This window comes from Elephas maximus, chromosome 2, assembly GCF_024166365.1.
Source record: "Elephas maximus indicus isolate mEleMax1 chromosome 2, mEleMax1 primary haplotype, whole genome shotgun sequence".
In the NCBI taxonomy this organism is placed as follows: Eukaryota; Metazoa; Chordata; class Mammalia; order Proboscidea; family Elephantidae; genus Elephas; species Elephas maximus.
The window spans coordinates 49,608,500-49,633,020 of NC_064820.1; the positions used below are offsets into that span (position 1 = coordinate 49,608,500).

Genomic DNA, 24,521 nt, shown 5'->3' on the forward strand with positions numbered 1-24,521 from the left:
CAGCATCATGCTTTCTCCTTCTGGAATGCTTTAATTTTAACACCTTTGCATGTGCTGCACCCTTGGGTGGAACACTCAAACTTTATTTTGCTTCTCTTAGGTCACTGGCTTTCTTTGACCCCTAGATTACCTTGTTCTTAGCTTCTCATAACACTGGGCAGTCAATACCCAGGTGATTACTATTCAAATATCTATCTACTCTATCAGACAGATTCTGAGGGCAGGCACTACATGTGTTTTGTTCACAGTTGTATTCCCCAGCCCTTTACACAGTGCCTAGCACATTGTTGGCTCTCAATGACTATCGGCTACAAGGACTACACTCACCCTTGCATGTAGCTATTTGTGTTTTTGCCTAAACCCCATTCCCAAGTTACTTGAGAGAAGAGAATAAGTAAATCTCAAGTACCATATTATCCTCAGGAAGCATTTCTTCGTTTGAATGAATGAGTCAGTCACATGCATGCGATTATGGATCACCGGCCTCTATGAGTCAGAACTGACTCGACGGCAACGGGTTTGGTTTTTTGATTTGGGTCTCTGTGAGGAGGGACTGTAATAATAGCATCAAGTGTAAATAATTCCGAGCTGATCCAGGTTTCTGAGCATAGCAAACACGTGCGGCCCGCCCGGCGCGCCAGGGGCGGGCACAGGGGAGGAAGATCCTGGGTGGCCGGAACGTGCTCGCCCCCGTGGCAGTCGCAGCGCTCGTGCGCCGGCTGGACGCGAGCGGACGGAACACCGAGGCTCTCGCAGGGAAAATGGAGGGCGAGCCGCGGCCTAGGGGTACGGAAAGGTGTGGGGCGACTTACGCCCCGGGAAGGGAAAGCAGGGAAGTAAAGGATTTAGGGGAAAGCAAGGAGAGTGGGAGGGCCTGGAGCTAGGTAAGGCGGGCCGACCTATGGCTTGGGAGGAAAGAGGGCGGGGCGGGGCGGGGCGGGGCTGGGGAAGCCGCGGAATTAAAGCACGCTGGGAACGGCTAGCGAGTTTAATCTGAGCGTCTGGAGCGCCAGTCTGCGGGGAGGTTTGGGAAGTGGAAGAGCTGCGATTTAGGCTCGCCTTGCCCAGCCAGGCCTTGAATAGGCCTAACCCCACCGCAGTCGAATAGGTTCTTCCCAAAGCGCGCGGTCTCGCCCTCGGCGGGCGCCAAATCCTTGGCTCGCTCCGCCCCAGCCCTAGGAGGGAAGAGCGGGGGCGTAGCCTGCTTCTTCCTTGGTCGGCGCTCGGAAGGCGTCCGCGTCAGCCGGAGTTTGACGCGGTGACGCAGGACGGCGACGTAAGTGACGCGCAGGCCCGGGCCGCTCCTCCTTCCTTGAGTGAGTGCCGGCCCGGTCGGGGCGGGGGAGAAGAGGGAGGGCGGGGGAGGGAGAGGCGACCCGGGAGTCGTTGTGGGCCGCGGGCCGGACCGGGTCTCTGGGCGGCGGTAGCCCGGGCCGGGCGGGAGGGCTTGGCGGGCCGTTAGCGGGCCGCCGCTGCTGTCGGGTCCCCTCCCCTGCCGGACTTGCGCGCCCTGGCACCCGGAGCCTCCGGCGCTGCGCCCACCCCGCTCCAGCTCGCGTCTCCCGACTCCAATTAGGTCAGGCTGGGAGTCCCGCGGCCGCGGCTCCGGCCCCCAACGCGCGGCGGCCACCCGGCTAGCCTTTCTTTCTCCCCTCGCCTTCCTCTCCTCTTGCCTTACCCTCCCCCCTTCTTTTCACGTTGCTGGGGTTTTGTTTTTTGTTGTTTTATGTGTTAGGGGATTTGTTGTGCCTCAGTCCGAGCTCATGGGTGTACATTATCATGCTCCTCTTTTGTAGAGCAACCCGACGGCCATGGAGGCTGAAGAGACGATGGAATGCCTTCAGGAGTTCCCTGAACATCATAAAATGATCCTGGACCGATTGAATGAACAGCGAGAGCAGGACCGGTTTACTGACATCACCCTGATTGTCGACGGTGGGTAGGGTGGTGGGCAGAGGAACGATTTTGTGGCTTCAGTTTTTCCCTTCCCTCACCCACCTTTTATTCACCCGCTATGGGGTCTCTTCCAAAAGTCCGCGGAGGGTGTGCGTAGGGACCAGGGGGCACTTGCCTGTGTCCGCCATGGAGACCGTGCTCCCCAAGCTGTTCGGCCAGTCACGCTTTTAGCACAGTCTGGCGTTCATTGCTTTTTAAGTTCTTGCAGCCCCTTGAAGTTTGGTGTCATTGCACACGAGCACAAGCTGATGCCTTAGGAATAGGGAACATTTCTCTATTTTTTTTCTTTTTTTGGTTAATAATCTTCAGTTGATAAGCTTCTCTTGAGAAGTCTCTCACAGGAAGCATTTGGGAAGTGTTGATTCGTTTCTGGTTTCTCAAATGGTCTTGGAGGGAGAATGTGACAGATTCTTTTTTGCAGCAGTTGCTCCCCTTTGGGAGCCCCCAAAATAAAATAGAGTCTCTATTAGTCTTTCTCAGGGATTGTAAATATAAAGGAGGTGAAAATCTAGCTGTTTAGTGAACATAGGCTTCTCAAGGAAAACTTTTCTTTATTATAGGTCTGCTGTAGATTGGACTTGCAAATATTAGGCATATTAAAATGTTTTCCAGAGCAGACACATCCAAGTCTGTGATTATTCTATGGCTTTTTTTTCTCTCTTTCGAAGTGGTATGTAACTTTTATATTTAGCAGTTTCAAGTTAATAGGATATGCCTTTTACTCCCTCATTGAAAGTAACAGAAAGTGCTTCTTTTCAGTGGTATGAAGCACCTTATCTCCTGAAGTGCAATAAACTGGCCTTTATTAAACTGAGTTAGTAAGGCGTTTGAGGAAGATTACTGCTTCCTGTCTAACAGAGATTAAAATTTGCCAAAATAGCTGCCAAGAATATTGATTTCAGTTCAATTTATGTTTCCAGTAATTTATGTGTTTATATATTTACATTATAAAGAAAAACATGTTACTTTATATAGTTTTTTTTTTTTTTTTTAACTTGTTTATGGTTTTACACTTGCCTTTTGTGATTGTTTTTCTTTTTTTTCTTAGGGCACCATTTTAAGGCCCACAAGGCTGTTTTGGCCGCTTGCAGTAAGTTCTTCTACAAATTCTTTCAGGAATTTACTCAGGAACCTTTGGTGGAGATAGAAGGTAAATACTTCTTTTAAATGCAACACTTGAGTAAACATTATAACCAATGAAGAAGGTTTAAACAGTTAAATTAGCAAGACACCATGGGAAGCAGGCATCAGTAGTTCCTATTAAGTGACTAGATAAATTGTTCTTTTGGCACTTGAGAATTCTTACTTTTCACTAAAGTGCTTGGTAAGATGATCTGCCAGGAAAAAACTTAAATTAGATGGTGGATATTGGTCTCTTAAAGGAGTTTTATTTGATCTGAGGCCTTTTCCATTGCTGAAACCACCGGTCACTGTCATTTGAAAACCATGTTTTGGAAGTGAATTGTCAGCTCTGTTCAGTGGGCTTATGTTTCATACTGGTGGGGATGGTACAAGTTACATTAGAGGCCTTTGTACCAGCGAAAGTAGTGAGGTACTAGCACAGGTACAGTTGAGATCCAGAATATGAAATGGGTTGCCATAATGTGGAAAGGGCTAGGAAAGATGAACTGAAGTAGCATTCAGAGGACCTTCTAGTGATTATTGAATGTCTAGGATGGGAGGGGTCAGCCACTAGGTACTGCCCTAATTTTTGTACTTGATTGACCTTTTTGTAATAATAGCTACCATTTATAGGGTCCATTCATTTTTTTTTATTCATTCAGCAGAGGCTTACTAAGTGTATGAGTCCAGGCAGGTTCCTTTATTTATCCTAAAAGTGTGTTAATATGCTTCTAATGATTAATTGAAAATAGTGCATGCAGAGTGTTTCACATACTGCTTGGCACAAAGTAAAAGCTCAATAAATGGAGGCTATTTATCATATGGAATATCTATTGTATATTATGTATTGTGCTAGACCCAGGAGATGAATCGATGAATTACACATTCCTTAAAGAACTTGCAGTTTACTAGGGGATAAGCAACAGGTAAAGAAAAGGGAGCAGAAAGTGTTACAGAGGGTGTTATTGTGGAACGGTATGTCTGAGGATGGACAATAAGTAGTCTACTTTAGATAGAAAAAATTTCAAAGAGGAGTTGAGTTTTTAGCAGAATCTTAAAGTCTAAAAATAAGTAGCTCAGGCTGGGGTAAACATTGCTGGTAAAGGAAGGAGACAACTTGAGTGAAAAGCATTGGGGTATAAAAGTGCCCAACAAACTTGGGGAAGTAAGATCATAGGTTTTAAGAGTGTATATAGCAAAAGGTCAGTCACAATGTAGACAACTAAAAAAAATCAGTTGGCATTGAATTGGCTTTGTCTCGTGGCGATTCTGTGTTACAGTAGAACTGTGCTCCATAGGACGTTCAAAGGCTGGTTTTTTAGAAGTAGATTATTAGGCTTTTCCCAGGTATTTCTGGATCGGCTCGAACTTTTGGTTAGTGGTGAGTGTGCTAACCGTTTGCACTACCCAGGGACTCCCACGAAGTACACAGAGGGTCTTAATACCCTATGATAAGGAGTTTGAGCTTTTTATTTTCAAAAGTAAATAAAATATGCTTGCAAGTTTTTCATTCTTGGCACTACTGACATTTTGGGCTTGATAATTATTGTGAGGGGCAGGCTGTCCTGTGCATTCTAGGGGGTTCAGCAACATCCCTGGCTTAGATACACTAGATGCCAGTAATATCCTCCTAGTCATGATAATCAAAATGGTCTGCAGACATTGCCAAATGTTCCTGGGGAGGAAGGGGTGTACCACCCTAGTTAAGAACCGCTGCTGTAGACAAATTAGCACATGCAAATAAACAAAAGAAGAAAATAAAGATCTATAATCTTAACCACCCTGAAATTACTGCTAATGTTTTTGTGTATATATTTTTTCATGCTTTTTCTATACATAAAATTTGATGTAAAGTTTGTATTTTTAAAAAAAATGCAAGCCTAATAGCACTATAACATACATTTTTCAAAGCTCAGTGGTAGAACATGAACATGTCTATAAAAAATAAAATTTTTAATGGCTGCATAGTGTTCTAATGAGTGGATAGGCCTTAATTTATTTAATCTGCACTTCCACTAGTGAACATTTAGGTTTTTTACAATTTTGAATAAATATAAACATTGAAGGGACCAGTTAAGGATGACATAATCAGTTCGAGAATCGTAGTTCACTGGCAGCAATGTAGAGCAGTGATTGTCAAACTTGGCTTAAATGAAATATAAGAATGTCCAGGATGTTAAACAGATGAAAGTGGAGCTTCCCAGCTTGAAATGGGGATGAGAGGCACAGGCCTGCTTGATTTCTCTACCCCTACTTCTGTGGCCTCTTCAAAACTCCCCGAATCCATACCTGGTAGTTAAAAAAAGCAAATAAACTGATGTAAAGGAAAGATTTTACTGAAGGTAGAGAAGAGAAAGTTAGTCTTGATGAGAAACGAAGGCTGAGGATTTGATTGTGGTGATGAATTCGAGAGTAGATAGGGAGATAGAATTGAAAGAACTTGATTACTGCATTGGGGGAAGTTAAGAGGATGACTTCCAGGTTTCTACATTGGGTGACAAGTTAGATGATGGTGTCATTAGATTTTAAATACAGGGAGAAAAGCAGGCTGGTAAGGAAACAATAACGAGATGAGCTTTGGCTATGTTAAATTTGAGGTTATCAGTGGGACATAAGCTTAGGATGTCCAGCAGGTAGTTTGGACCCATGGGCCTTAAAGCTCAGGAAAGATCTAGGCTTTTCCATTCATTCTGTTGTTGCCGAGTCAGTTCTGACTCATAGTGACCCTATGGGACAGAGTAGGACCGCCCCATAGGGTTTCCAAGGAGCGCCTGGTCGATTTGAACTGCTGGCCTTTTGATTAGCAGCAGTAACTCTTAACCACTATGCCACCAGCGTTTCCAGATCGAGGCTTATAGACTTAAAACGCATCAATATAAATGGTGCTTGGACTTGAGTGGATGAAAGTATATGAATAGATTTATAGAGTGAGAAGAGGGCTAAGGACTTTGGGGCATTAAAATAAGGGTGTTTCCAAGGAACTGCTGAAAGGAGGCCACTATATGCCCATCTGAAATGAAGAATAATATGACAATTTAAAATTACAGTTGCTCTTGGTGATTAGAGGAGCCTTGGTGGCCCAGTGATTAAGAGCTATGGCTGCAAACCAGAAGGTTGGCAGTTTGAATCCACCAGCTGCTTCTTGGAAACCCTGTGGGACAGTTCTACTCTGTCCTATAGGGTTGCTTTGGGTTGGAATCGACTCGAGAGCAATGGGTTTGGTGTTTTGGTTATCACTGATAATAGAAGGACATCATGCTTGGTAGAGTAGAGGGTTGGTGAAAAAGAGAAAGACTATTAACAAAATGGATTGACACAGTGGCCCCAGCAGTGGGCTAAAGCATAGCAACAACGGTGAGGATGGCAGAGGAACGACTGGACGGTGTTTTGTTCTGTTGTACATAGGGTCGCTATGAATCGGAACTGACTAGAAGGCATCTAAAAACAACATCACTGATTAAGTGATCCATACAGCTTAATCAGCTCATGTGCTTGGTTGATTTTGTGTCATTAAAGAAGGAGGCTTTTATAATTACCTACTGAAGTTGTTGACAAGATTACAGTAATAAAGGAGACGGTTATATTTTTCTGTTGTTTTGGAATTTTCTCATGTAGATAACTTCTTAGTAGACAGTGGTAAACTCCTTGAAGTCAGGGGCCATCTCTTATTTATGTGTTTCCCAGTGACTCACAGTTGCTGGCAGTTAGTCTGGATTCAAATTAGAGTTACCGAATTTACAGTTAAGGCTGATAATGTACTTAATTGAAATCTATATAGTTTATCATTTTTTAATGAAATGCCTGCTTTCCTCCCACAGACACTAAAATGAAGCCCTTGAGCAAGTTTCCATCAGCAGTCACTCAGGATTTCTCAACCACAACACTGTTGACATTTTAGGCTGTTTGTTGACAAGCGCTGTCTTGTGTGTTTTAGGATGTTTAGCAGCAGGCCTGCTCTCTACCAACTAGATGCTAATAGCACTTCCCCACTTTTAACAATCAAAAATGTCTTCCAACTGTTGCCTAATGTTCTGGGGTGGGTGGGGGGAGAAGACCCTCCCCCTTGAGAACGACTGAAACACCTGGAAAAGTAGAGTCTTCTTTACCAAAGACTGCCTGATTTGGGGTTTGCTGTTGTATCTTTCAGTACTTCTGACCTGCTATGTCCTTAATTACATCAACAGCATACACAGACCTTCAGTATTCAAGTATATACAGACAAGAAAGGAAAATGTGAAAATGTTTTTTTTTTTTTTGCTAGACCCAGGTTTAAAGAATCATTTTGGCTCTGTCTTCTTAAGCCCTTCACTTTAGGATTACTATACTATCTGGATAGGTCGCTCGGCAGTAGAGAAAGTACTGGGCGTGTAATTACAAAGCCTGAGTTTTTGTACTATCTTTACTATTTGTCAGGTTTGTGACCGTGGACATCTTGGCTTCCTTTTTTTTTTTTTTTAATCTGTGAAATATGTCGGGTAACTGAGTGTTTCATGGATATTTTGAGTATTATGAGTCTCTGGATGTTGTTGAAATCCTCCGGAGAATACTGCAGTTTTGTTTCTTTTAGCAGGCAGTCAACCTAGTTAGGTTCAGACTGCCTTCTGGCTATGGATCCGATGCCAGTTTATTAGTTTTCAAAACCTGGAGTGGTGATAGACTCCACAGTGCAATTCTCAGAGTCTTTGCTGTGCTGCTTTGGGTCAGTTCTATGTTCATGCAGCCCAGGTGGTGAGCCTGAGCCTGCCTACACAGATTTAGAGGATCCCTTTCTGCAGCTCCCTCCTCTCCATGATTTCCTCTGCACAGCTTTTCCTGGTCCTCTGGCTGGAAGGCTGGAGTTTTAGCCTCCCTATGCTGTTGTACACTTCCTGCAGCGGGGTCCATCTCCTGAATGAAGTGGCAAGAGAAGGAAGGGAGAGAAAAAATAAAAGGAATTCCTTCCACACTCTTCAGTTCTTCAGTCAGAGAGAAGGACTTTGTTAGAGTGTGGGTGCCTGCTGCAGCTGCGGCCAGCCGCAGGTGTGCAGCATCAGAACTGGGGCTCGCCCTGAGGCAGGGACGAGAGAAGGAAAATGCAGGGGTTTTCTCTCCCCAGTGTGCTTGCTTCTGTGTATTTTTCAGAGTCTCACATATTTGTTTTATGTATTCTGTCTAGAGTTTTTAGATGTAATTAATGGGTGACATGGGGTGGAATGTGCTTTATTCATTTTAGCCAGAATTGGAACAATCTGTAAAATACGGATAATGACTTGTAGCAGTGGTTCTTATCTTTAGCTGCACAGTAGGATTACCAGGGGAGCTTTTTCAAATACCAATAGGCTGCATCTCCAGATAATTAAACCAGTCTCCGTAAGGTAGAATCCAGGCCTCTGTATTTATGAATTTCCTGAACCGGTTGCTGTGGAGTGGACTCCAACTCACGGCATCTTTGTGTGACACCCCATGTGTGTCAGAGTAGAACTGTGCTCCATAGGGTTTTTAGTGGCTGATTCTTTCGGAAGTAGGTTGCCAGGCCTTTCTTCAGAGGTGCCTGTGGGTAGACTTGAACCTCTAAACTTTTGGTTAGCAGCCGAGCACGTTAACCGTTTACACCAGCGAGGGATCTTGTTATCTGAGGTGTGGTCCAAGGATCAGTAGCATGGGTATCACCTGGGAGCTTGTTAGGACTGTAGACCCTCAAGCGACTGAATCAGACCTACTGAATCAATCTATTTTTAACAAAATTCTCAAATGATTTCTAAAGCAGGACTGCCCTGGTATGATTCCAGTGTGCAGCCAGTGTTGAGAACCATTGCCTTATAGTGTTTTGTGAAAGCAAATGACGTGTGTAAAAAAAAACTTTAAATTGTAATATGCTCTATGAGTGTAAACTATTATCTCTGTTTTCTGGGTCCCTGGTGACTTACCTTTGATTAGAACCATAGGTTCACCCTTGGCTTCCAATCAAAATTGTCCTTAAAGCCAGTTGCATCTCAGCTCAGCTCTGTGACTTGGTTTTACACCACATATAACCTTCAACAGATATTGCCTTGCTCAGAACACATAGCCTCCTCCTATTCTGAACCTACAATTTTCTAAATGCATTTTTTTCCTCCCCCTCCTGAAACCACAGGTCAGTAAGCTCCTAGTTTCTCTCTAATAGCTGCTTTACTGTCATGTCCAGAAACTTTATCCCCTAGTATTGAGGACAGAACATCCAAGTCCATGTTCATTCATTTTTGTAAGTAGGAGTTTTCCATCAATTTGGGAATTTGCCAAGACTGGAGAAATTCCAGAATGCTGCTCCCTTTTGCATCTTTCTAAGCATTGCTGTCAGGGTGAAGATTCAGGTTAAGGTATTCATATTAACACTTTTCTTAGAGACTCTCTTAAAAAAGTCGTATCCTTCTGCACACTCCTGTTGATGAGAAAATGGACTGAGATTTATAAGTTCCCAAATTAGTTCTGATAGAGAGTAAAATATTTTTGAAACCATGCATCATCTACCACTGCTTTGCTTACCTGGGCAGGTGTTAATGAGTTTGTTTCATGTTAGCTAGTCAGGCCACTGAGATTTTCCTAGGACAGTGTTGGGCCAGCCACGTAGGAAGCACCTGGATTCATATAGATATACATCCCTTGCGGTCAAGTTGATTCCTACTCATGGTGCTCTTACAGGACAGCTTCCCAAGGAGTGGCTGGTGGATTCGAACTACTGACCTCTTGGTTAGCAGCCTGAGCTCTTAACCACTGTGCCACCAGGGCTCTGAGATATGTCTTGGAGCCCTGGTAGTGAGTGCAGTGGTTTAGTATTGGGCTGCTGATCAAAAGGTGAGCAAAATCCACAGGCCAACCTTTTGTGGGGCAGTTCTGCTCTGTCCTATAGGGTCCCTGTGAGTTGTAATTGACTCAAGGGCAACCGATTTCTTACACTTAACCTCTTTGCCCTGACAGCAATGCTTAGGAAGAAGCTCAAGGGGGCAGCATTCTGTAATTTTCCCATTTATTCCTACTTTGTGTACCTGCTTTTCATGAAGCACAGTGTTGAGTACTATGAGGTGAACTTAAAGAGAAAAAATAATTTTCCTCAAGAGGAGTCCACGAATTGTAATAGGACAGGTACAGAGCGCAGCCTGGAGGAAGTAGTAAATGTTTCTTGAAGATGTGGCATTATAGTGGAGACTTAAAAAATGATAGGATTTGTACAACCAGATGTAAAGTGATTTAAGCATTCAGAAAGGAGAGTAATGGTTAATAAAGGGAGGGAAGCTGTTAGAAAGTCCAAGGTTTGAGGAATAATAAATAATTTGGTTATGATGTAGTTTAAAATTTGAGAGGCAAAATGGTGGTAAATAGAAAAATAATGTGAAGGGGTCTTGAAATAAAGGCAGAGAGGTACTGCACCTGATTTACTCAGCTCTGGAGAACCACTGAGGATTTTGACACTAGACTGACACAGCTGCAGTCTGCCTGGCAGGAAACATAGCATATTTGACATGTAATACTTAACCAACAAATATATTTGGGTGATAGATCTTACTGTTGTGTAAAAGCCTTTGGAAAAAGCCTTAGTTTGTTAGCGCTGGAACTTCGCTACGATATTACTGTACTATTAGTGAGAATTCTGCCAGGAAATCTTTGAAAAATAAAAGCACTGAGCTTTGTCTTTGCTGAGCGTTAAAAGCTTTGAATCAGTGTGAATGAGTGTTAATGTGTATCTTCTTTACAGGTGTCAGTAAGATGGCCTTTCGTCATTTAATTGAGTTCACGTATACAGCAAAGTTAATGATACAAGGAGAAGAGGAAGCCAATGATGTGTGGAAAGCAGCAGAATTTCTACAAATGCTAGAAGCCATTAAAGCCCTTGAAGTCAGGTAATTACTTTATTCCTTTAGTAAAGTGCATATAGCCATATTTAGTCATTTTCACCATGCAGTGAAGAACTGACGTTTTGGAATTAAGAATATTTAAGCATCTATAAAAATTCTTCTGGATACTGATTATTCTTTCACTCACACGTGATTTCGTGCTCTTAAGTGAAAACTGTCATAAGAGTAAGTAAAGTAGCTTCTTTTGTATCTAATAAAATGAGGACTAGGCAGAATCTCCTAACAGCTTTTAAGGAGTAGTACTCTGCATCCCTGTAAACCTTTTTGTTGGATTTAAGTTGATCGTTTCTACGAAGTCTTACTTGAAGGATTTGAGAAGCCTGTTGGCATAGTGATTAAGAGCTATGGCTGCTAACCAAAAGCTCGGCAGTTCAAATTCACCAACTGCTCCTTGGAAACCCCATGGGGCAGTTCTACTGTCCTGTAGAGTTACTGTGAGTCGGAATTGACGACAATTGGCTTGGTTTTTTGGTTACAAAGATTAATGTAGTACTGCTTTAAAATAAAGTGAGGAAATCGGTGAAGATAAAATAAATAGACCAGGTTGGGGCAAGGAGATAACGGTGAAGTTAGAAATAAGGTAGCAAAAATGCGTACCATTTAGGTCTGTTTACTTGCCAGATGGGCTAACCTGAGTTCTTTCACACCCAGTACAATGAAAAGAAGAGTAGTTGAAGAGAAAAAAGTAGTCAGATATGTTATTCATGGTTATAAAATGAGAACATATAGGATCTTTTAAATGCGTGTAAAAAATGCTAAGTGCAGTATCTGGCATGTAGTGTTCTAAATGTGAACTATTGTTACTGTAATGGCCTGCTGATGCTCTTTCTTATAATGACCCTCAGTGTAGGCCGTTGTCATGACACCAAAGCGCAGTGTGGTAAAATCAGTTTCACATGGGGCAAAATGATTTAGTCCAACTCACTGGTGTGGTTTAATTGAAAGATGAAATTTAGAAAAAATTATAAGAAATAATTGAACTGTAATCATCCATAGATAATATTTCTCCTAATGAGTTTTTAATTAGTTTGATGACAGAGTTCAAGATTAAACTTTTCTGTCAAGAACTTGGTGTGTTTATATTTTCTGATGCTTAGTACCTGCCACATAGTAGATGTTCCGTAAACATTTGTGAATGGATGGTTGCGTCCATGCATGCTGATTAAGACCGGATCATGCTGTCCTATAGGGAGCTGAGACATGGGTAGCAAAATAGTGGTATACTGAAGATACATACCCTATTAGAAGGCAGTCCCTCCTCCAGATGGAGGCAGGCTAGGGAATAAATTGTGGGTGGAGCATATCAGTTTTTTGATTAAATCTTGAATGAGAACCTTCTGGAAAGTTTTGTCTGTGGCCTCTTTGCTACTTAGTATCTCAAGGGGAAAGTCTTTGGCAATTTGACAGAACAGTAGAACCTATTCTGTAACACTGGCTTAGGTTGGGGTTTGGAAACTCATTGAGTTCATGCGTATATATTCATTGGGAAATGAAGGTGAGAACAGCTGGGTACAGTTACTTCCTCAGGCAGGCCTTTCAGAGGTTCTGAATAGTAATTACAACATGAGTGCCTTTCAGGATAAATACAGTAACGTTCCATTGTTTCTTGAACCAAATAGGCATACAATATACTCTGAAGAGTTCCTTTTAAAACAGGAAGCCTGCAGTGTTACATATTGGCTGTTGATAATAAGTAAGGAACGCTGGGGCCTCAGTGGCTAAGTGCTTGGCTGCTAACCAGAAGGTCGGAGGTCTGAACCCACCATCTGCTCCACAGGAGAAAAATGTGGCAGTCTGCTTCGTAAAGACTTAACAGCCTTTCAAACCCTATGAGGCGGGATCAACTGGATGGCAGTGGGTTTTGTGTGTGTGTGTGTGTGTGTGTGTGTGTTTTTTGGTTTATAATACAATAAAAAAAAAATTATTTATACCCACTGTCACATATGCTCTTATTTGATCCTTCTGTCTGCCAGATCATTATTTCTAGTTTGCAGAATAGAAACCTGAGGCTCAAGGAGGTTGACTTGTTTGGAGTCATATAGATGGTAAGTAATAGAGCTAGGACTTAAACCCAAATCTGACCCCATGTCTAAAACTCTTCATTGTACCGTATGCCTTCCCAACAGTTAAAATTTCCCACTGATGTTCCACAGTAAGTAAATTTAAGCAGCACACAGCACAGTAAATCAACGTGTAATACGGTCTTCAGTTGTTTGTGAAACCAGCTATATTATACACTAGTTATAGCTGAGGATTTTCCCAGCAGATTTTAGGCTTCTCTGGGAAGAACAGCAGAGGTCTATTAGTTATTTATTGCCGCATAACTGTCCCCAAACTTAGTGACCTAAAACATCAACACTGTATTATTTTTTAAGATTCTGTTGGTTGACTGGGCTTAACTGGGCAGTTCTGCTCCACTTGTTACTGGCTGATGTCACTCATGTGGCTGTGCTGAGCTGGGAGCTCAGGTGTTGCCTGATAGTTGGCACTGATCATTGCTGAGGTGCTTCCGTTTCTTCGACATGGTTTTTCCAGCATGATAGCTTGGCAGCTAGAGTCCAAGAGTGTGAAAAAGGAAGCTGCAAGGTCTTATAAGAACAAGGCCCAGAAATCACCCAGCATCATTACTGTGGCATTCTCTTGGTCAAAGCAAGTCACAGAGCTAGCCCAGATTCAAGGAGCAAGGGAAACAAATCCTGTATCTTGGTGGGAGGAGTGGTGCATTGAAGTGTTTGAGACTGGTAGGGGCTACCTGGTCATGGTTACAATTATAGTTACTTAGTGTCTTTTCCTCCACTTTATCAAGGGAAAATATAGCAGGCATCTGGATCCTGTGAGAGATTGAGCATGTCAGCTTTCAAGGCTTATGGGCTTCAGCATATGCTCAGTGATGCCAGTTAGCCCGCATGGTCGCTCAGCTGTTGGTATCAGACAGACAGGATTGGGGATGTGTTTAGAATCATTGAGGAAGAAGCCTGACAGTGGGGATGGCTTTATAGTCTAAGGTGAAATATTCAGTTTCAAGATTGGAAAGAAAATCAAATAACTCAGTAGTAGCAGCTGCTGTTTTAGAGATCTGTTTACCTATCCCTCCCTTTCCAAACACATAAACCAATACATATGTATTCTACATCATGCTATATTTAGCAGGCTAAGGGAAGTTCTAGTAACTGCAACAGCTAAGGTCCACATTGGTTTAAGGGCTTGGATTGATTGGTATAAGTGTAATTTAAAATCTTAAATTATTTTCCTCCATAGATTATTGTGTTGCCTTTCCATCATCTTACTGCATTTTGGTCTTTTATGTTAAAATTTTAAAGGCGGGACAATTGTAGTACAGTGTGAGTGATAGCATAGTATGCATAACCCTAGTGCTACATGAAATCCTTTTAGGTAGAAAATGAGCAATCATTTCATTTTAGTTTTTACATACCGTGGGTTTACATTTTATGCAAATATTAACAGCACCTAACTTTATAAAAATTCTTTAATATAAATTCTGGAACTTTTTTTTTTTTTTAATGGCAGGAATACTTCGGTTGGTAAGCAAAACTATTCCCCATCTTGTCATTATTATATGAATTGTGGTGTTTATGTGTACTAGAAACTGAATGATTTGGGGTCTCCAGTGTTTTCTTTCTTTAAGAGTAACCATTCTAATTTAATACCTTATGTCCTGTAATGTATCATTTGATTGTTATTGAGTGGTGGAGCTAGTACTAAAACATGTATGCCCAAATTAACTTTTCAGATCCTAAGAAGTCAGACCACCACCATGATGTAATTTAGGATTGTGTACCCATTAAGAAGGCTAGGAGATATAAAAGCATGAAATATAAACAATATTTGTAAATTTATGCATCCTAAGAGCCATTCTCCAGTGTTTCATTTACTTCTTTGAAAACTAGTTTTTTATTTTGTGAGTTTAAATCATGGAAGTTCTTAAGGAACTTGCACTTTGAATTAAATGTGACTATCCAACTGCCCGTAAAGCCACAGATAAGTGGATATTGCAAAAATCAATAGCTTCACTGATCAGCATCAAACCCAGCCTTGGCTTCAAGCTAAGATAAACTTGGGTTCAGATTCTAGCTACCTTGAGCAAATCAGAACCAAGTAGTTTTTTTTTTTTTTAGTTGTGTGCATCAAATGGCGCATAAAAATGATGTTTATTTACTATGTGCTTTGGTTAGTGGGGGAGCATTTATTGGCTGAGGACCTTAGCAGCTCCCTTCATTTCATACCTCAGTTCCCTCATCTGTATTCTGGATATGATAGTAGTTAGGTTGTCGTGAGGCTTAATTTATTGTTGTAAGATGTTTAGAACAGTGACTGGCATATAGTAGGTGCTCAGTAAACCCATTTTGAATTATCCAGATATTTATATACACTCACACATTGGGTGTGTGTGTGCATGTGTAAATTTTTTAGTGGTGGTGGTGGTGTGTGCCTTCTAATTGATTCTGACTCACAGTAACTCTTAGGGCAGAGTAGAACTATCTCGTGGGGTTTCCTTGGCTGTAATCTTTACGGGAGCAGATTGCCAGATCTTTTTTACTGCAGAGCAGCTGGTGGGTTGGAACCGCTGACCTTTTGGTAGCAGCCTAGCGCTTTAGCGATTGTGCCACCAGGGCTCCTTTTTCTAGTGTTAGTATGTTGCATTTTGAGTTACTCGTAAGTTTCAGGGACTAACCCAAAGCACATCAGTAAAAAACGAGAGTAAAAACTTACTCAAATGAATTCTAAGTGATAAAGTTAGTTTTGTATATTCTAGAATGTAGGTGACATGGTTAATTTATACCCACTAATTTTACACTCGGTTATCTGTGTCTATTGAGATATTATCTTTATCTTTCATGGGATATTAATATGCTATAATATATTGTATTACACTGATTAATTTTTATATGTTAAACCACCCTTGCATTCTTGGGATAAATCCCACTTGGTACGATGTATAAACCTTTTCTACGTGTTGCTAAATTCAGTTTGCTAGGTTTTTTTTTTTTATTGTGGTGAAAACAGGGCTTTGAACAGTTTAATTTGGCTTGAGGCCCTGCAAGTTGATTCAGCATATCTGGGGTAGAAATGCAAATTCTCAGCAGCGGGTCAAACCCGACTGAACTGGTTTGAAGCCGTAGGTGAAAATAAACGTAACAAAACATGTCATCTCAACAATTTCTACATGTACAATTCAATGATATTGATTACATTTTTTAAGTTATGCAGCTGTTTTTGCTATCCTTTTCCATATCATTCTGCCACCATCAACATAAACTCAGTCGTCTGTCCCTTAGTATCCACGGGACCCCCATGGATACCAAAATCCGAGGATGCTCAAGTCCCTTGGATAAAATGGTGTAGTATTTGCATACAAGCTACGCACATCCTCCTGTATGCTTTAAATCATCTTCAGATTACTTACAATACCTAATACAATGTAAATGCGACATAAATAGTTGTTATAGTGCATTGTTTAGGGAATAATGACAAAGTTTTTTCTCCCCAAATATTTTTGATCCGCGGTTGGTTGAATTTTCAGATGTGGAACCGTCAGATAGGAAGGGCCAACTGTGCTCCCTAAGCAGAACCGCCCCTTTTCCTACTCCCTCCCACCCCTGTAACCAGTAATCTTTGGTTTCTATATATTTACTTATTTCATGTAAGTGAGATCACATAATATTTGTCCTGTTGTGACTTATTTTACTCAGTGTGCTGTTCTCAGGGTTCATCCATGTTGTGGCATGTATCAGGACTTTATTTTTCTTAATGGCTGAGTAGTATTCCATGATGTATATATACCAGATTTCTTTATCCATTCATCTGTTGATGGACATTTCTCTTATTTCCACCTTTTGGCTATTGTGAAAAGTGCAGCAATGAACATTGGTGTACAGGTTCTTGTTTTGAGGTTTTATTTTGTCTGATATTAGTATAGCTACTTGAATGTGTGTGTGTGTGCATGTGCATCCTTTTACTTTCAACTTATTATTTTTTTTTTAATCTAAATTAGTGTGTCTTCTGTAGACAGAACCTGAAGTGTATGTCTTATAGACAGCATCTTTTTACTTTTGGTTCCTACATGCTTATTTCACATGAGTGACGTCATACAGCATTTGTCTTTTTGTGTCTGACTTACTTTGCTCAGTGTAATATTCTCTAGGTTGATCCATGTTGTGACATGCATCAAAATTTCATTCCTCTTTATAGCTGAGTAATATTCCCTTGTACATGTATATCACATTTTGCTTATCTATTCACCAGTTGAGATAACAGCACCTTTTCTTTAATTATGCTTGTTTGCGGCAGGGATCTGAGTTTACCAGGTCTTACTCAGAAATAAACAAACATAAGAAAGCTGGTTAAGAAGTAGTTTATGATTTACCGTGTGCTTCTGTGTGTGTGCTAGAAAAAACAAAATAGAAACAACTTCTTTGTTACGAGAAGCACATCTTTTTCATATTTTAATTTCTTTCAAAATTGGAACCCAAAAAACCAGACCCACTGCCATCGAGTCTATTCCAACTCACAGCAACTTTATAGGACAGAGTGGAACTGCACTGTAGGGTTTCCAAAAAGTGGCTGGTGGATTTGAACTGCCGACCTTTTGGCTAGCAGCCGAACTCTTCACCACTGTGAATGAAGCCTCTTTAAATTGAGTGGCTAGGCAGTAGTCCTGAGTTAGTTTCAGCTATGTCAGTTCAGTTATTTGCATTATTGATACCAAAATGATTATACAGGGAGTTGATACTAAAGCAGAAAGTTATTGTGGAATTGGACCATTCCAGTGTGGGGCATTAATTTCATGTTAATGGAGCAGTTATCCGTTATCAGAGGGATGATCTTATTTTCTCTTAGAAAGCAGTAACACGAGCTTTATAGGACCTGAGAATGGAAGATACGTGATCTTAACAGGCTGAACAATTTGGGATTAGATTAATTTAGTTGTGGTTAAATGGACTGGTTAAGACAACTATATATTGAGTTGATTTTTGTGTAAACTTACTTCCTGCAACAGTGTAGATTCAAAAGATGCTGTCACCACATTTGCTGTATGGAAGGGTTTTTTTGGAGTATACTGTACACTTTTTCAGTGACATTGAAAAAAAAATGCTAGGGCCTTATTTTGCTTTGGTAGAATTGCATCATTGTTTAAGGTTTCTGTTCTCTCTTGGAAACCCTGGTGGCATAGTGGTTAAGTGCTATGGCTGCTAACCAGAAGGTTGGCAGTTGGAACCCACCAGGTGTTCCTTGGAAACTATGGGGCAGTTCGACTCTGTCCTGTAGAGTCGCTATGAGTCAGAGTCGTCTTGATGGCAGTCAGTGTTCTTAGTTGCTTATGGATGTTTCTTCCCCAGCCTTATTGGGGGATAATTTACGTACAGTGCAATTCACCCATTTTAAGTGTAGAGTTTGATGAATTTGGTCATCATATACACTGTTGTCACCATCACTGCAGTCACAATATAGGGACATTTCCATCACCCTAAAAAGTTTTCTTATAACCCTTTATATATAGTTGATAGTGATCCCCCCAGCCCCAGGCAACCACTGATCTGATTTTTATCACTGTAGTTTTGCTTGTCTAGAATTTCCTATAAATTAAATTTCACTTACCAAATTGTTACAGAGATTTGTCAGCGTTGTTGTGGATATTACTACTGTTTTGTTCTTTTTATTGCAGAGTAGTATTCTATAGTATGGTTTGTTGTTAGTTACTGTTGAGTTGATTCTGATTAATGGTGGCCTTGTGTGTACAGCGAGAACTGCCCCATAGGGTTTTCAACAGCAGTTTATGCCTCCGTCATCAGTTGATGGACATTTAGGTTGTTTTCCGGTTTTTTACTAATGGAATAATGCTGTTGTGAACATTTGTTTATAAGTCTTTGAGCAGACATATGCTTTCATTTCTCTTAGTAATTGCGTAGGAGTGGAATAGCTGGAAAACAGTTTTTAAAAAAGTGGTTGTATCATTTACATTCCCACCTGTAGTGCAGGAGAGTTCCAGTTTTGCCACATCCTCACCAGCACTTAGTCAGGTGTTTTTTTTTTTAAATTTAGGCTGGGGCTTGGCAAACATTTTCGTAAAGAGCCACATAATATTTTACACTTGTGAGCCATACATCTGTTGCAGCTGCTCAGGTCTGCTGTTGTAGCATCAGTGCAGCCATAGGCAATATGTAAATAGACCAGTGTGGCTGTGTGCCGGTAAAAGTTTATGTACAGAAAATAGCTTGCAAGGCTGTGTGTTGACTCCTACTTTAAGCAGTCTAATGGGTGGGTATATGAGAGCCATGGGTGGTGCAGTAGTTAAGAGTTCGGGTTACCACCAGCAGGAGAAAAGACCTGACCGTCTGCACTTGTAAGGATTACAGCCTGGGAAACCCAGTGGGACAGTTTGCTCTGTCCTGAAGAGTGGTTGTGAGTCAGAATTGACCCCTGTGGCACACAGCAGCAGCAGCAGCAATGGGTATATGGTGGTATATGATTATAGTTATTATTTTTTTTAACAGTTTTAACAAGGTATAATTGATGTATACTAAGCTGTGTATATTCAAAATATTCAATTTGATGCGTTTTGACATATACCTGTGAAACCATTACCATGATCAAGATAATGAGCATATCCATCACCCCCTAAATTTCCTCACGGCCTTTTGTAATCCATTTCTCTCTCACTACCCCTGTCCCCTTCGCCAGGCAAGCACTGATGTGCTGTCTCTGTAGATTATTTTGCGTTTTTTAGAATTTTACGTAGGTGTTAATCATATGGTATGTACTTGTCTAATTTCTGTCACTCACCATAATTATTTTTGAAATTTCATCTGTACTGCTAAATGTGTGGTAAAAAAAAAAATTTTTTTTTTAAATGTACCGTTAGCTAATTCCTTTTATTTGCTGAGTAGTATTCCATTGTGTAAAGGAACCCTGGTGGCGCAGTGGCTAAAACAGTTGGCTGCTAACCTAAAGGTTGGTGATTCAAAATCACTAGTGGCTCTGTGGGAGAAAGATGTGGCAGTCTCCTTCCGTAGAGATTTACAGCCTTGGAAACCTTATGGGGTCACTGAGTCAAAATCGACTCAACAGCAGTGGGTGTTCCATTGTGTAGATATATGACAATTGTTTATTTGTTTGCCTATTTGATGGACATTTCGGTTGTTTCTAATTTTTGGCTATTACAGATACAGTGACTACAAACATTATGTGCGGGCCTTGGTGTGGACATATATATGCTTCAGTTTCTCTCAGTAAATACCTAGGAATGGAATAGATGTATGTTTAACTTTTAAGAAACTGCCAAAGTGTTTTCCAAAATGGTTGTGCCATTTTATATCCTAACCTACGGTGTATGAGAGTCCAGTTGCTCTACATCCTTGCTAATACTTGACATAATCAGTCTTTATCATTTTATCCGTGCTGTTGGATGCGTGGAAACCCTGGTGGCATAGTGGTTAAGTGCTACAGCTGCTAACCAAAAGGTCGGCGGTTGGAATCCACCAGGCACTCCTTGGACACTCCATGGGGCAGTTCTACTTTGTCCTCTAGGGTTGCTATGAGTCAGAATCGACTTGACGGCAGTGGGTTTGGGGTTTTTTTTTGGGTTTTATTGGATGTGTGGCGGTTTTAATTTGCGTTTCTTTAGTGACTATGTTGAGCATTTTTTCGTGTTTATCTGTTTATTTTCTTTGGTAAAGTGTCTGTTCAGATCTTTTGCCCATTCCTTAAATTGGGTTGTCAAGAACTGAAGGGTCTGAGATTTTACCCTGTTTGTAAGCTAATAAATTGGCTTGCCACAGTTTCATGGATGCTAGAAGAAGACAGACTCCTGAGTCAGAAAGAAAGGACTTTGTTACTACCTAGCAAGCAGCATGACCTTTATATTCCTATCGATTTTCCCTGCCCCAGAGTCCCACAAGGTGACACAAAGTGGCCCAGGTGCGTGCTGTGCTCACAGTGGGCTTGTGTTACAGTTGAGGAACCCTGAGCTTTAGGAAACAAATCTTCTGTAAAGAGTTGCAAACAAACTTGCCCAACCTTTTCCCCAGAGGGGGACTTATCTTTATTATAATGGACAATAAATAAAACTGGCCTCTGCTCTGGAGGAAGACACTACTAATTTCCCAGTCTATTTGCTGTACAGAGGACCTTGAAAAGGTAGTCTGGAATAAAAGATTATCAGTACCTTTGTTCACAAGACGTGTAGGAACACATAAGATCCAGAGAGAGTTGTCACTCAGCATTGTCCTTGTTTCTGTATTATCTTGGCTTCTGATAAATTTTCCCATGAGTACTCAGCGACTCTGATTAATCTGACTAACAGGGATTGGGAACAAATCCATTTGTTTTATCTCATACTGGATTTAATTAAGACTACTATCAACAGGACTCCAAGCAGCAGAACGAGGCCACCCTACAGTACTGACCCTTAATAACTGTGTACCCTGACTTCCCCTTTCCTCTTAAGGTCCTGGACTCAACCAACTGAACAAATACCATAAGACATCAGGATCTACCTCTAGGTGGCTTTCTCCTTTAGTTTTTGTATTGACTTTTCCACTATTAACAGCTCAAGGCATTGATCTAAGTATAGTAAGACGTATTAGCAATTGTACAAACTCTGCATTGGCCCACAGGGTGGAAGTACGGGGCATCTGTCATCCATAATAACCCTAGCCAGTGTTTTTTTTTTTTTTTTAACTTTTATTGAGCTTCAAGTAAATGTTTACAAATCAAGTCAGACTGTCACATATAAGTTTATATACACCTTACTCCATACTCCCACTTGCTCTCCCCCTAATGAGTCAGCCCTTCCAGTCTCTCCTTTCGTGACAATTTTGCCAGCTTCCAACTCCCATCCCCCCTCCAGACAGGAGATGCCAACACAGTCTCAAGGGTCTTTCTGGTACAAATAGCTCACTCTTCATCAGCATCTCTCTCCTACCCACTGTCCAGTCCCTTCCATGTCTGATGAGTTGTCTTCGGGAATGGTTCCTGTCCTGGGCCAACAGAAGGTTTGGGGACCATGACTGCTGGGATTCCTCTAGTCTCAGTCAGACCATTAAGTCTGATCTTTTTATGAGAATTTGGGGTCTGCATCCCACTGATCTCCTGCTCCCTCAGGGGTCCTCTGTTGTGCTCCCTGTCAGGGCAGTCATCGATTGTGGCCGGCACCAACTAGTTCTTCTGGTCTCAGGATGATGTAGGTCTCTGGTTCATGTGGCCCTTTCTGTCTCTTGGGCTCATAGTTACCGTGTGACCTTGGTGTTCTCCATTCTCCTTTGATCCAGGTGGGTTGAGACCAACTGATGCATCTTAGATGGCCGCTTGTTAGCATTTAAGACCCCAGACGCCACATTTCAAAGTGGGATGCAGAATGTTTTCATAATAGAATCATTTTGCCAATTGACTTAGAAGTCCCCTTAAACCATGGTCTCCAAACCACCCCCGCCCTTGCTCCACTGACCTTTGAAGCATTCAATTTATCCCGGAAACTTCTTTACTTTTGGTCCAGTCCAGTTGAGCTGACCTTCCATGTATTGAGTATTGTCCTTCCGTTCACCTAAAGCAGTTCTTATCTACTAATTAATCAGTAAAAAACCCTCTCCCACCCTCCCTCCCTGCCCCCCTCGTAACCACAAAAGTATGTGTTCTTCTCAGTTTATACTATTTCTCAAGATCTTATAATAGTGGTCTTATACAATAATTGTCCTTTTGCCTCTGACTAATTTCGCTCAGCATAATGCCTTCCAGGTTCCTCCATGTTATGAAATGTTTCACAGATTCGTCACTGTTCTTTATCGATGCATAGCATTCCGTTGTGTGAATATACCACAATTTATTTATCCATTCATCCATTGATGGACACCTTGGTTGCTTCCAGCTTTTTGCTATTGTAAACAGAGCTGCAATAAACATGGGTGTGCATATATCTGTTTGTGTGAAGGCTCTTGTTTCTCTGGGGTATATTCCAAGGAGTGGGATTTCTGGGTTGTATGGTAGTTCTATTTCTAACTTTTTAAGAAAACGCCAGATAGATTTCCAAAGTGGTTGTACCATTTTACCTTCCCACCAGCAGTGTATAAGAGTTCCAATCTGTCCGCAGCCTCTCCAACATTTATTATTTTGTGTTTTTTGGATTAATGCCAGTCTTGTTGGAGTGAGATGGAATCTCATCGTAGTTTTAATTTGCATTTCTCTAATGGCTAATGATCGAGAGCATTTTTTCATGTATCTGTTAGCTGCCTGAATATCTTCTTTAGTGAAGTGCGTGTTCATATCCTTTGCCCATTTCTTGATTGGGTTGTTTGTCTTTTTGTGGTTGAGTTTTGACAGAATCATATAGATTTTAGAGATCAGGGGCTGGTCGGAGATGTCATAGCTGAAAATTCTTTCCCAGTCTGTAGGTGGTCTTTTTACTCTTTTGGTGAAGTCTTTAGATGAGCATAGGTGTTTGATTTTTAGGAGCTCCCAGTTATCTGGTTTCTCTCTGGCCAGTGTTTTGAAGCCGACCTGAATGCCTTCCAGAACTAAGCCAGTGATCAAATAGGCTTAAGTCAGGGACAAATTTTGTACTACCTTTTTGAATTGGATGACTACCATTATAGGGAAAACTGTCTACAGGGTGTGCATGAATAATGAATCAGTTATTAATCTCTTAAAACCAATCCTGAGGTACAAATCATTGTGTTTTTGGGAGGGAAGGAAGTTAATACCTAACTTCTAAACAAGTAGAGTCTCAGAAGTACATACGGTAGCTTGGAAAGAGTATTGTTTATGATTGTTGGGGCCCCCAAATTGGGACCTACATCAGTTAGGGACACAGGTTGCCTGTGTGGCCTCCTCCTTTTCCAGTTCAGTTTGAGTGACTGAGTCTAGTCCTTGTTTTTGGAGGGACTGAGGGCAGTCAGTTCAGTCTGTCGTGTTCATCAGCAGCACCTGAATGCCAGCTGAGTGGTGTTTGTTTGCCTCATGGACTGAGCCTTGCTGTGGAAGTGGTAATAGGGCAAACATCTTGTACTTTGTATGGGAGGTGGGGAGCTTGGCCATCACCTGGTCTTACCAAGGAACTTTTTGGTGAAGTTAAGGGAAATGGTGATCAAATCATGGCCAGAGCCATCTGACGGGGAATAGAATACCCAGCAGTCATGTTTCCTACTTTAGCTTATTTGGACCAGTGTAAGTGTATCTGGTGAGCAGTATATTCAGCCAAGTAGTCATCCTTCTTACAATCTAAGAACATACCAGTCCAACAAGAGAATGCAGGTTGCTGAACCAGCATTAAGTTTAAATCTGCTACGCCCCCTTTTATAATGACATGTGCAAAGATCTGGATATGGAAAACCAAAGGGGAAGAACATGCTTGGCATTTTTAAAGCTGAAAGAACTGAAGAAAAAATTCAGGCCTCGAGTTGCAATACTGAAGGATTCTACAGGGAAAATATTAAATGACACAGAAAGCATCAAAAGAAGATGGAAGGAATACAGAGTCAGTATACCAAAAAGAATTGGTCAACGTTTAACCATTTCAGGAGGTAGCATACGATCAGAAACCGAAGGTACTAAAGGAAGAAGTCC

At 41.4% G+C, this 24,521-nt stretch overlaps 1 protein-coding gene across 5 annotated transcripts in view; it reads left to right on the forward strand.

Moving 5' to 3' along the window:
• The first annotated feature begins 695 nt into the window (after window positions 1-695).
• Window positions 696-24,521, forward strand: part of ZNF131 (zinc finger protein 131) — a 41,944-nt gene continuing 18,118 nt past the window's right edge. For 2 of the 5 annotated variants that reach the window (XM_049863137.1, XM_049863168.1), the window contains exons 1-4: window positions 696-786; window positions 1,797-1,935; window positions 3,005-3,106; window positions 10,787-10,931. In XM_049863137.1, the coding sequence (XP_049719094.1) occupies window positions 1,812-1,935; window positions 3,005-3,106; window positions 10,787-10,931 (371 nt within the window). In that variant the 5' untranslated portion in view covers window positions 696-786; window positions 1,797-1,811. Of the gene's footprint in view, window positions 787-981; window positions 1,317-1,390; window positions 1,577-1,796; window positions 1,936-3,004; window positions 3,107-10,786; window positions 10,932-24,521 lie in introns of those variants that run through there. The other 3 variants (XM_049863160.1, XM_049863155.1, XM_049863146.1) reach the window with 3 other exon arrangements.